Source organism: Xiphophorus couchianus, chromosome 3 (assembly GCF_001444195.1).
Source record: "Xiphophorus couchianus chromosome 3, X_couchianus-1.0, whole genome shotgun sequence".
Classification (NCBI taxonomy): domain Eukaryota; kingdom Metazoa; phylum Chordata; class Actinopteri; order Cyprinodontiformes; family Poeciliidae; genus Xiphophorus; species Xiphophorus couchianus.
This window is the reverse complement of record NC_040230.1, coordinates 13,274,804-13,288,295: the sequence shown is the minus strand read 5'-3', so window position 1 is coordinate 13,288,295 and position 13,492 is coordinate 13,274,804. Positions and strand designations below refer to the sequence as shown.

At 39.9% G+C, this 13,492-nt stretch overlaps 2 protein-coding genes across 3 annotated transcripts; both read right to left on the bottom strand.

Annotated features, from left to right (window-relative positions):
- Positions 1-855: 855 nt before the first annotated feature.
- Positions 856-4,682, bottom strand: aicda (activation-induced cytidine deaminase). The gene is made up of 5 exons (XM_028013376.1): positions 4,669-4,682; positions 2,892-3,057; positions 1,510-1,792; positions 1,277-1,392; positions 856-1,189 (listed from the first exon to the last, which is right to left on the bottom strand). The coding sequence occupies exons 1-5, from the start codon at positions 4,680-4,682 to the stop codon at positions 1,139-1,141; spliced, it is 630 nt and encodes a 209-aa protein (XP_027869177.1). The 3' UTR covers positions 856-1,138.
- Positions 4,683-8,128: 3,446 nt separating this feature from the next.
- Positions 8,129-12,764, bottom strand: nat14 (N-acetyltransferase 14 (GCN5-related, putative)). Of its 2 annotated transcripts, none has more exons than XM_028013650.1 (4): positions 12,550-12,764; positions 11,991-12,165; positions 11,606-11,911; positions 8,129-10,251 (listed from the first exon to the last, which is right to left on the bottom strand). In XM_028013650.1, exons 2-4 carry the CDS (start codon positions 12,069-12,071, stop codon positions 9,811-9,813), a joined length of 828 nt encoding a protein of 275 aa, XP_027869451.1. In that variant the 5' UTR covers positions 12,072-12,165; positions 12,550-12,764; the 3' UTR covers positions 8,129-9,810. The 2 variants fall into 2 exon arrangements, with proteins under 2 accessions (XP_027869451.1, XP_027869452.1); XM_028013651.1 differs by lacking the exon at positions 12,550-12,764 and adding an exon at positions 12,416-12,539.
- Between the last annotated feature and the right edge of the window lie 728 nt (positions 12,765-13,492).

Here is a 13,492-nt window from a genome sequence, read left to right as displayed (position 1 = left end):
TTATGTGAGCTATAACAAAGATAACCAGATTAGACACAACATGCTGTTTTAAATTTCTAATTTAATTTATTAAGAATAAAACAAAGCAAACATCCATCCATCCATCCATTTTCTGTTCACCCTTGTCCCTAATGGGGTCGGGAGGGTTGCTGGTGCCCATCTCCAGCTACGTTCCGGGCGAGAGGCGGGGTTCACCCTGGACAGGTCGCCAGTCTGTCGCAGGGCAACACAGAGACATACAGGACAAACAACCCTGCACACACACACTCACACCTAGGGAGAATTTTAGAGAAACCAATTGACCTGACAGTCATGTTTTTGGACTGTGGGAGGAAGCCGGAGTACCCGGAGAGAACCCACGCATGCACAGGGAGAACATGCAAACTCCATGCAGAAAGACCCCGGCCGGGAATCGAACCCAGGACAAAGCAAACATGACTTTTGCAAAAAAAAAAAAAAAAAAAGTGCACCTAAACCTCATAATTGGATGTACCACCCTTGGCAGCAACTGTCATCAGGTGTTTTTGACAGTGCCCATGTCCAGTCCTCAAGAGGTACTAAACACACCTGAATCAAATAAGTGATCCGTTACCAGTTATCTGTAGAGCTGAATGACTGAATGCTGATGAGATCGAATCAAACAAACTTCTTATTCTGGCTGGTGAAAACAATGATTACAAAACGTTATGTGTTGGTATTTTACCCTCTGTTTATATAAAATCTGCAAACCCATCTTTGAAACTTCATATAGAATATCTCAGCTTAATTTTGTTGTATCTTAAGATATTTTCATTGTAATTACTATTATCAGTTTATTGAATTATCCTACACAGAATAGTGTGTAAAATATTAGCAGCAATTAACAAGAACTATGATCAATATAAATGCACAGCAGTAACACAGAACTGTATGTTTTTGTCTATTTTATTTTCACATTTTCATTTTGCCACAGAAACAGCAAGCAGAAGCTCCCTAATATTGGCCTTGCTACAACTTTAAAGCATTTTTTTTCTCAGGTTTTTTTTTAATCATTTCTCAGTTTTGCAGTTTCCTGTAGTGATAGACAACATTTAATTCTCTCTTTTGTAATGGGATAATAATGCGTAATGGGAGCACCAGAGGGAGTCAGGAAAATATTTCACAGTCCAAGAAGCCTGAAGGCATCTCTTAAATCTTCTGTCTCACATGGCTAAGAGAGAAGAAAAGAACATTTTGATTAGTTTAAAGTTTAATTTTGGATTTGTGAATCACAGACATTGTGTGTTAAAAATTGAACCTGAAGTATGCGGTTGAGTTTCCTTGTCAGCCGGATACAGTTTTGGTGCAGCCCATCCCACGGCTTGAACTTGCTTTGACTTTTTGCCACAAAGGTCTGCCAGCAGTAAAAGTAATCTAAGGGAGTTTTACAACAAAAAGAATCAATTTAATAAAAATAAAGGACATAAAATCTAGAGAAAAATCTTATTCCCAGTTTTGTTAAATCGGTTTCATACAAATGTAAACCCTGACCTTTGTAACTCATGACTGTGATGTGCACGCCAGCTTTTTTCAGCATTCTAAGTCCCTCTCTTTCACGGCTGTCCTCCAAGTCACAGAAATAAAGCCGGGATACAAAGATCCTGAGGCGGAGGTTGGGGGTCTGGTGGAGGAACTGAGCCAGTCGGAAGGAGCAGTTTGCACAGGGAGACCAGGAGCAAAACCAGGTGATGGAGTAGCTGACTTTTCTCTCACCAGTGACTCCATAACCCCACAGGCCAGGGCACAACGCTCCCAGGTGGCGCAGGAACAGCAGCTACAAACGTAAAGGAATAAGATAAAGATATGATAGGAGCAATAACAAACAAAATTCACAATTACTTTAACTCCGTCTTGGGCAGTGATCCACACAAGATATGTTCTGTTTTGTCATGTACATTTAATTTTATTATTCTGATGGAGATCCATTCCTACATTGGAACAATTATCATAAACGGCCCAGTCGCACAATAACCTCACACAATCTCTTCAAAAACAACACATACTTTAGTTCCATTAAGTTGATTATAGTTTCTAGGAACGTTTGTTATACTGGATCTTTTGTAGTCCTGGTGTATAAAAGTAAAGTGACACAGAGGCTCAATTCTCTTGGCCACTCGGTAAAATGGGAAAGACAAGAGAACATACCATTCAAATTAGGTAGATGTAAGTTGCAGTTCACACGTCAGGAGATGCTACAAGAAAATAGCTTCTTACCTAAAATTGCCCATAGTTACATTCAAGTCAAAAAATCTGTTCTGTCCTACCATTACAAACATGAACATATGGAGTTTTCTACACTCTACTGGAAGTTTAATTGGACCTGATTTTAGTCTTATCAGGTAAGACTAAAATTATAAATGTAACGCAACCGCTATAAAACTCATGACCAGAGGAAGATGTGACGTCACACACAGCATGCGGTGAAGTAAATATGAGTGCAAACCTTTCTAGAGCAAGGCTACTTAAGCTCTTTTTAATACCAGGACATTTCAAATAAAAATCTGGACTCTGAAAACTAAAAATGGGTCATCATCAGGAAGGTCAGGATAACCATCCAAAATGTATACCAAAAAAATAAGGTACAGCTGAGGCCAGTTCAGCCACCAGAATTGAATCCTATTGATAATCTGAATTGTAAAGAAAAAAAGATTTGAGAGAATTCAGGACTTGTTCTGCTCCAAACATATGAAATGTTACAGAAAAAGACTAAGCAATGTCCTGATGAAAATGTAATAACAGTAGAGGTGCTATTAGTTCTTTCTTTTGCGATTTTGTTAAAAATAATTTCTTAACATGCTGATAAATGTGTGCAACCACAAGTTCATAATTCGTCACTCTGTCTTGCACCTGAACAACATCATCTGATAACTTACCTCCACATGACAGTTGTTGCGGTTGCGGAGATGTCCAAAGTCAAAGGACAGGGAGTCTGGTCCCACTCGCTTCTTCACCACAAAGCAGAGGTATGTCTCACATCGACCTCTTGCCCAGCGCATGTTCTTGTAATGATAGATGAATTTTTTTTTGGGTAATAGTACCCTGTGAAAAATGGGGAAAGATTTAAGCTGAAGCGATGTGTGACAAGCTTAACACTAAACAGGCTATAGATGCTTTTTCAAAGCATCAAATAAATGACTCATCGTGTTATGGTGTGCAGCTCATTAGTCATTTGCAGATATGCTATTACAGTAAAATCCACCGCCAAATCAGGTCTGGAGCTCAATGAATCATTGAGAGGAGCCGCTGGTTTAAATTTTAATCTGAGAAGTTAGAGTAAGAAAGTCATGTAAAATCTGTGGTTAACTAAATTAGGTGTTATGGGCAGTGGAACAACAGCTAACATTCACTACCAAAACTTTTTCTCATTCTCAGTTTCACAACTTTTAGTGAAACCAAGACAGTTGTTCAGCAGTTATTAATACTGAAACCTTGATTTTGCTCTATTTAATAACCATAAATTAGCATCAAAGTGTGGTCGTGTAATAAATGTATTTAAAAAAAGAATTAAAACTTCCCGATTTATTTTTTCCCTTTAACTCTAACTTCTCAGTTAGAGTTTCCCTTTAACGGTTTGCGTACTCTAAATGACAAAACAGAGATGAAGATGTAAAGTATTAACAGAATTCATCCATTTTGCTCACCTGTCTAGCTTTGTAATCATTTCAAAAGCCGCGCTTTGCCTTGTCACTTGTCAGGCGTGGGTATTAAATGGAGGTAAATGAGAAAGAGTGAAAGTGTGTGTGTGTTTGTGTGTGCAATTGTGTGTGTGCGTGCGTGGGCGTGCATGTGTGCGTGCATGTGTGCGTGCGTGTGCGGGCGTGTGTGTGTGTGTGTGTGCTGAGGGGGTTAAAAGGAGGGAACTGAGAACCTATACCTCCAAACATAAACATCCTGCATCAAGCAAAGGCAGCTGCTGGTTGGTCAAAGACATTTTTCAAAGTGAGTTTGGGGGGGCGTTATATAGAACAGATGGTTGGTTAACTGTTTTCTGTTGTAAAATATTGAAGCTTTAATTTATTTGTAGTTGTAATTATCTTCTTTTAAAATTCCATTTTGGTTTAAGTGACATGAGTTCATCAAGCAATTTGAGAAACTTACTTTCGCAAATGCTTCTCAATAAAATGGAAAATCATTGAAAAGTTAATTTATTTAAAAAGACAATGTTGTACAGTGTGTTGTATTCATTACGTGGTGTTTTATGTTTTTGTTGATTTCAGAATTGTCTGTTTCTCAGAAAACAATTAAGACCAATTAAAAAATGTTTTTAGAGCAGAAATATTATCCAGCCCACGCAATCATGAAGTAGACAATTTGTCCAGCAGCAAGGCGTTCCGACACTAAGGAAAATCATAAAAGGTCACCGTTAAGGTTGTCCCATGTTTATTGAATGTTGATGGAAAATTTAGAGGAAGGAAAAAGTTTAATTGAAAAAGGTGCACAAGACAAGTGATACATACAGCTTTGAAGGAATTTTGAAGCAAAGCCCAGGATTTGTTGCCTGCTCATCCTGCCAAAGGTACCAGTATTTGTTTTAAAGACCATGTCGTCTATGTTCTTCATAGAGAAACAATGGGCATTGTTGTGATGACCAAGACGTTCACTAACACCAGAGCAGAGCCACAAGCTGATTTAGCGATTGGCTCAACTTACCCAAAAGCTACCATTTCGAATTTATTTGTGCCCACAACTAAAATCTTTTATGATCTCATGATGTAGATGTAGCTCACACATTGCACAATTGATAAGTAAAACAAAATTAAAATGTCTATTATGGTAAACACAATTCTTTTGAAACTTATGATGGACTAAATTCACTTTCAAGGGTGAAAAACGGTCTTTAAGAAAGAAAAGTCTAACCACTTTACCCATGAGGCTCTTACCTTCACAAACTTCATTAAATGATGCCTTACTACTAACTATTTAGTTACAAATAGTTAGTTACTGTTCACTAGTTATAAGGGGTGGCTCTACTTACCCTTTGATTCAACTTATTCTAGTTACCCCTATAGTTTCATTTTTTTCACTGAGATAAATTAACTTTCCATGATGCACCTGCAGCTTAGACAGCAAAAATGTAATTTCATTTCGGCACTTTGCAGATTTTATTGAATAATCCCTAAGACCACACATGGGAGGAGTGTTTGACGTTTTTTGTAGACTCTGGTTTCTCACAAACGTCAGAAAATGAGCCAGCTCCCTGAAAACTTTCCAAGCCTTGACCACTGACTTCCACCCTAAGGTTTTCCCAGATCACAGAAGGAATAAAAAAAACCTTCCTCACCTTGATCTGTAACTTAGCCCTCCTCCCATTAAAATTTTCCACCTAGCTTGCACCCCTCCACCGCCACTTCCTCAGTCGTTCCCAGACAGATCTGGGTTTTCCCAAACTGTGTCAGGCTGAGTAGCAAGGCTTTAATCAGCCTTCCTCACCCTACGTGTCTACTGGACCGGTCATCCATCCAGCTGACCAGCCACAGTTTGCCTTTGAACTTTCAGATGCTTTACCAGCCAGGTGCCAGACTTTGTATTATTTTGCTCTCATGTTTCCTTTGCTCCGTCTGTTTTAGCTCCTCAGCTCGGTCCGTTTGCTCAGTGGCACTGCCTGCAGCCATGCTGCTTTCCCATGACTCCCCTTACCCTGTCGTGTACTCTGCGGTTGGGGGAATTCACCGTTTCCCAGGGTGGCTGTTTTTGGAGCTCATCTGTGCGGCCATGTCATTAACACTGTCTATATGTTATACATCATCTGGAACAAATTTATCCAATTTATCCAACGATTGTGTGGTGCCCCCAAATTTAGAGTGATTCATGCTTGTGCGTCTGCATGCTCTGAGCGACCTCACATCTTATTGCATTACTCTGACAGTGCACGTTTCTTAATGTCTCCGCACATTAAACTTGTGTGCATTGGTCCCTTTTCAACTTCAAGGAGCTCATTTAATGTCAGACTGTATGTAACCACTTCCCACCCAGTTCTCTGGGCTCCACCGCAGTTGACCAAGGTCATATCTCAGTCACACGTGAACGCTCACATGCACTATTTCCAGCCCCTCTCGTGCACTGTTTTATTTTTTTAAATTTTTTTTCAGGGGTACTCTAGAATGGCTAGACATGTACATTTAACCTGAAGTCAGAAGGGGAGAAAGCGAGTGTAAGAAATGCCAAGTCATATTTTCCGAAACCCACCCGCCCACACCCTGCACGCACGCACACACACACACACACACACACACACACACACACACACACACACACACACACACACACACACACACACACACACACACTGCCATACCGTGCAGACGCATATGACCACAGTTACAAACAGACTTTCTTTCCAGTGTGTGAACTCACATCTGTTTCCTGACAACAATAATAGCTACATATCTGGCGGGTAGAAGCCCAGTTTACAGGTGTCTGCAGTTTGACAGTAATGAGGAAATTATCTGATGCTGAACAAAAAGTGTTGAAAATAATTTTTTTTAAAGTACCGGTACTTTTGTTTGTAGAAGAAGATACAAAGCAGATGAATTTGTTACAATTGCAGCTAAAATTGTTCAACTTCAACTACAAATTTTGTTTGTCAAAAACTCTAAATTACAAAATATATGTACATTATATAAATTACATATAGACCATTTAAATAGTAATGATTTTATTCAACTCTAAATACTACTTTCAATGCTGCTGTCTGAAAACTATTCATACCTCCTGAATAATCAGCCATGGCGCAACTAATCCAGGCCATCTTTAGCAACATTTGCTAGAGATGTTACATTTCAAAATACCTGGAATGCTGTTCATAATGTTTTATTCCATATCAGAAATATGGAAAGAAAATTGTCTAGGAAGAAAAAGGATTGTTGCCTTGCACAAAGAAATAAAAGGATTCAAAAGAATAGCTGAAAGTATTTTGCTAAAGTTTAAAGTTAAAGGAAGAGTCATTACACCACCTAAACCTGGAAGATGAGACGCTATCAAGGGCTGCAGCCAGTTTCCTTAGGATTCAGGTGGTCAAAAAGCCTCCACTGATTACAAAAGACATGCACCAAGTGGTGAGTTTCGGTTTGCAGAGTAAAGCACAACATGAAATGTGCCGAGCCTGAACTTCAAGGACTGCACTGCAACTCACCATTAACAACCAGAAAATTGAGCTACAATTTGTTCAAGACTATTAAAACAAGCCTGTGAGGTTTGAGGATTCTGTTGTGTGGAGCAATAAAACTGGACCTTCTCTTCTCAGATCAATCTGAGAAGAGAAGGAGGAGGAGGAAGAATGAAACATGGAAAAGAACATGGTACCTACAGTGACGCATGGTAGTGGCTCAGTGATGCCTTGGGTGGGGCCGTTTTGTTTCCATCCAGCTTTTGTTTTAGAAAATGTTCTAGCAGATAGTAGAGCATTTAGGATTACAATTGACTCGTAGTTCATTAAGAATCTCTGAAGGGATTCGAAACGTTTGCTGTCAGCACACAAACCCAAGAATATTAATGAATGTCTAGTTCGCCAATGCAGAGGGCTGCATTCCCTCAGGAATGCAGCCAGAAGCTGGTGTCATCCATGAATCAAGTGTGCAGCAGGTCATAACAGCTAACGGTCGGTGTAGTAAACACTAAAGATGCTAGTCGTGAAAGGTTTGACTAATTTTGAGATTATAGCTACAGTAAAAAGTGGCTTTTTGTGACAATCGAGTTTAAATTTATGTTGTTTTTTTTAATGCAAATTGCTTCAAGGATGCACAACTTTATGGATTCAACACTGTATTCACTATTTCCTAATCTTTCTCATTTGCACTTTTTAAAGCATTTTGAAGCATGCATGAGTTTGCATTTCACTTGGGGCCTATTTTTGTCTCCACACCAGGTGTCAAATACCTTCTTCTCACACACGCGTGCATTGTATAGACATCCTGTGGTGTTTACTGGTGCCGCACTGACGCTGCATTGACAATGTCTGTGGTTAGGAGGAGGGTAGATTCGCATTGAGGAAAACATGAGGGCTGCTAACCATATTAAGGTTAGCCTCAGGCAGGGGGGAGGGTTGCGTGCATTTTCACTCTCACATAAGCTGACAGTCACCTGCAAACCACACTCACGCCTAACTCAGAGACCTTATGTATATATGTTTATTGCATTGCACTTTAATCTGTAAATTATAAACAATCAAAAAGGAAACCAGGTTATAACCTGCAATATTCGGAATTAATCTTTACAATGTTGTGGCAATCACGAGCTGCAACATTTATCCTTAAAATCATACACGATCTGCCTTACAAAAGTATTCATACCTCTTGAACATTTTTTTCATTTCTTTATATGTTATAACCATGAACTTTAATGCGTTTCTCTAGTGTTTTGTATTATAGGCCAACATCAACCAGTGCATGATTGTGAAGCAGCAGGGCTGAAATTTTTGTCCTTTCTTCTTTGCAAAACAGTTCAAGCTTGGTTAGAATGGATGGAGAATGTCTGTAGGCAGCCATTTGTAAGCCTTTTCAAAGATTCCTTTTTGGATTGTAGTGACGACTTTGACTTGGCCATTTTATACAGAGATATTTAAAATAAATAAACTTGTATATAACCCATCCCGTCATTGATTTGACTTTTTGCTTAGGTTTCGTGGCCGGAAGGTGAACCTCCATCTCATGTCTTTTGCATCCTCCGGCAGGTTTCCATTTTTCCTCACCCAGATAAAGGAAAACATCTCCACAGAAGGGTGCTGCCTCCAAGTTTTTAATCACAGAGATGCAGACTTCCAGTTCATCTGCAGTGGTAGTTTTTCAGAACAAACAGTGTCTGCATCTAGGTCAGAAAGTTCAATTTCAGGCTTGTATGACCTGAAAACCTTTTTGTTTGCCTTCTTCTGGCTACGTTTCTGACCAGATTTGTGGAGGGCATGACTAGAAATGAAGGCATAGCACACTTGTTTTTAGATTTTTAATTGCAAAAATTCATAAAAGACATGCATCATTCTCCTCCTCCTTCTCAGTTGTGTGACATCTTGAGTTTGTCTGTCACATGAAAAATCCTTATATACCACAATGTATGATTTTGATGTGATAAAATATGTAAAAGCTCAAGGGGTGTGAATACTTTCAAAAGGTATCAAACAGTTATTGCCTCTGGTTACAAGTGTTGCAACATTTCACTGATATGGTAAAACGAGATTGAGCTTACTTTAACATGAAAAAATATGAAGAAACCTTTGAATACCACAAACATTTAAGAATTAATATAAAACCTGTTGATCAATATCTAAAATGTAACAAAACTGCAAGGATTAAAGAAACAAAAGGGAGCATCGGTTGTTTCTGCAGAGTCACAATCTCTGTGAGTGTGAAGGTGAGCAGCAACAGACGAGCCCTGAGATCGAAGATAAATTCTGCACATTCACATAAACCACACACACTTCCTCTACAGTAACTGTACAAACACCTACACATCTCTATCGTTTCACACCAGAGCGAACGCCTTCAGTCGTTCAAATGCATTGCATTGTTGCGTTGAGGAGCTTCACAAAAGAGACGCGTGGATGCAAGACAAAGAAACAGACTTGACAGAAATGATTTACTTGATCAAACGAGTGCAAAGTACAGCACATCTCAGACTTCGCAATGTCTTTTTTGCATGAATAAACAAAGAGAAACCGATTGCTTTATCAAAATGGAGATGTCATTTAAAATTAAATAGCGCCGACGCACATGATAAATAAATACTTTCATTAATATCGCATAATTCAAGGGTTAACAAGTAAACGTGCCGTTATTCTAATTGCCTTGACTCGATTGTCAATCACAAGTCTTTGTAGAACACCTTAGTGAGAGGGTACCCCATAAAACCTCTCTCTGGGGTCTCGTTCTTCATCTCATCGTCATCTTCTTCATCAGCCTCACCAGGCTGCCGATAGCCCACTTTCCTGAAGAAGGCTTCGCCTACTTTGGACGGGTAGGGTATGTGTGCGTACACCCTACGTGCGCCGCTCTCCCTCTCCTTCAGTTCCAGACTCTGGACCAGAAGACGACCCAGACCCTCCCTGCGGTACCAGCAGCCCGTCACAAGCCTGCAGATCCTCCTCACACTCGGACGTGTCTCGCTCTCACGGAAGACGCAGCCCACGATATCCCCTTCGCAGTCTGCCACCCACACCTGACCTGCTGCTTGCTCTCTCTCTGCAGTGATCTTCTCTGATGATGTTTCCTTGTCTTTGTCTTTGCATCCAAGTCTGCGCCGTTGCTGAACAAAAAATGAGATTTTACACGCGTGCGATGTTCGGATGCAAATGCTAATGACCAGATAGCACCGTATTTTAGAGACAGAAGTCCTTGAAAAACCTAAAAGCATGAAACACAAATCAAGTCTCTGCATTGTTTATCAAAGTAAATGCTCTTTCATATAATTATGATGACATAGCATTCGTTACCCCACCATCTTGAAGCCCTTAAACGGAGAAGAGACTGTTTTCTTTTCAACTGGGGCATGCTGAACAGATGTGTGGCCGCTTATCGGTGACACAACAAAAACATGTAGTGAACACCCCTTCTACAAAGAGAGTGTACACAGGAAATGATTCATTGATTTGTCCTCACTCCCCCAAAAGCAGTTTTTCTGCTTTAAATACTTTTTGCCTCAAGATTATGAAACAAATGGAATCTTGGATTAAGGTACATAATAACCCAAACCTGAGGAAAGAGGACACAAAACAGACAGTTCAAGTTGGGAGTTAACAGACAGACCACCAAGGCAACCATAGCTGTTTTTGTGCACCTACAGGGATTTTCAGGTAAGTAAATGTGTTTTCTTTGCAGCTGTGTTGTGTTTTAATAGATCCTATGTCAGCAAGAAAGATTTATTTTTCCACCGTGCATGAGCCAAATAAAAGAGTGATACTTCATCTTTCATTCAGTTGTCAATATGCATCATAATCTTGAAGGGACATTTTAGGGACAACTTACTTGTTGTTGTAGGGAAACTAACTTTGAATGGACGTATAGAGTGACAGATGTTGTCTTCAGAATAAACCGTTGACACCTACATTACTGTGGTGCAACATCCATCAGTAAAACAAACTGTGTGTATTAAAGTGAGACTTGCACGTCTATTTGCTTGGCTGGCTAATAAAACGTAGGCTATTTTGCTGATGTGTGGGTAATACAGAAATATTGTTTTAAATGACAAATTTTGTCAGAAGTAGCCATTTATCACCGGTTTTTATTAATAGACTTGGCGCTCCACAGGGCGGCCAGTTTGAGGGATCTCCGAGCTATTGCTACCTGAAAACATTTGTCCTTACACCATCATCCTTACATCATAATATAAATCTTCATTTTAGAAACTGAAGTTGGAGCTTTTAGACTATGCAATATTTTTTTTTCTAGGGTGGCCAATTTGTCATGCGAGAATTTCATCACTCTTTGGAAACTTTCAGCACCATTCTCGACTGCCTTGTGCATCATATTATTTCTTGTCTCAATGTTGATCTTGATCATGGTAATCAATAACATGAGCTACATGTCTGAACACAAATGAAAATCTATAAAAACATTTATATACATTTAAGTAAACACAACTTATTTTGGGCAATAATCACCTTTTTTGTTCCTGGTGTTTTCCCACTGATCCTGCAGTAAGGATTCTGTAGCGTCTCATCCTGTTGGCCTCTGTAGCTACTGCCAACGTAGTCCCAGTAGGGGCGACTGCTGCCCAGGACCCCCGTTGACCGTGGCATAGTGATCTTGAGAAAAACAATCAGCAGGAACACAGGGATAGCGAGGGCCAGGATGAAAGAGTGAACAAGGCAGCGCAGGATCGAGGAGAAAACAGCCAGGATGAAAAGGCAGAGTGGACGTGTGAGGATGTGTAAGATGAGACGGTTCTCAGTGCCCTCGCAGCCTTCCTGGTAGGAAAAAGATTCAAACTGAAAGAGCATACAAAAAATATATAGATAGCTTTTAAACGAAAGGAACTCAGCTAACCTTAACAAGGGCTTTCACTACTTCAATGTCGTCCTCCTTCATCCTCCTCATTACCACCTGGTCCAACTCCAGCCTCACCATGTTCAGAGTTTGTGCTTTGACAGGAGGCCCTTGGCACCACCGACTCTACCTGTGGTGTGTTGTGAAGCCCAGCAACCACATGTAAACAGAGAGCCTGCAACACATTTTAGTGAGGAATGCATGATTAAAAAGCACACACTTGAAAAGACTGAACTTATGCTAGGACATGCATTCAATCCCAGTTTAGCCTGACTGACAGGCTGGTTAACACAAATATATATACTTTTTTTTATTATTTTAAATGATTTTATGTATTTTTGCGTTTTTGTGCGGCATGAACAGTTATAGCATTGCAAATCAAGAAAGCTAAGCAGAGGATTATGATGGATTAATTTATGTCGTACCATTATTGTGTATTTTGCTTCCTTTCGCTTTAGCTTCCCGCAGCTACCATCAGAGCTAAATGATCTGGTTCAACCCCATATATGGTCATTCCGTAACACTGCAGCAGCTGTGAACCCACCACGGCTCCGCTTACCTTCTGCACGTTGCGGCTCAGATCCAGCTCAGATGCCGCAAATAAGCAACTTATGAGCTCCTGTTTGTAAACAGTCCGTGCGAATCTTATTGAATGATCACAACGCCTCTGCGTACGAAAAGAGCGCATTTCTGAATCCAACCTATTTCTGTTTTACGGTCCATTTTCGAGTGGTGTCTGGGTCTATTTACGGCATTTGCGTACGTACGACCCGCATTGCGCAGACTCTACCGGAATACCCAACTGCGTAGACAACGTTACCTGTTAAACGTAAATACTTAATGAAGATGACTGAAAATGCGAATACAAGCCCAATTTATGTTTTAAAAAAGTTACTTATATTTTTATGACCATATGGAACTAAAAGCTGACTAACACTGCAGATTTTAAGTGTAATAATAATAAAATCCTTGTCATGCAGATTTATGGCTGGCTACTTGTTGCCCTCTACCTGTTGCTGCACACTCCCTGTCAGCCGGCTGAAAGAAGACTGCCACACGTTTTCCTCACTTGCACGAAAGATTAATTTTTTAGTTTAAAAATGTTTCCTGTAAAAAAAATACCGAGAGATCAATCGATTAATTTGATTTTGTATGACTTGCAGCTCGTTTAAAAAAAGTTTCTCACACATGAATATTATGTACCACACAATAATGGGAAGCCTGCTGACTTGACAGTCACTGACAAATTCTCACAAGTCCAATTACGGTTCAGACTGCAGCTTCAAGTCACCACTGACAAACATATCCAGGTTCTGGGCCAGAGCAGTCTCATTGCTTGTGTCATTCCTTAAACCCCACTTCCAAGTCAGAAGCTCCTTACCTGAGTAGCTAAGGAGGACTCAACTGCTGTAGAGTAATTTTAGATGAAAGTAAATTTTTTTAATCACGTCTGAAAATCAAGGTTCCAGAGTCTGGAGGAAGAGTGTCATACTTTCCAGGAG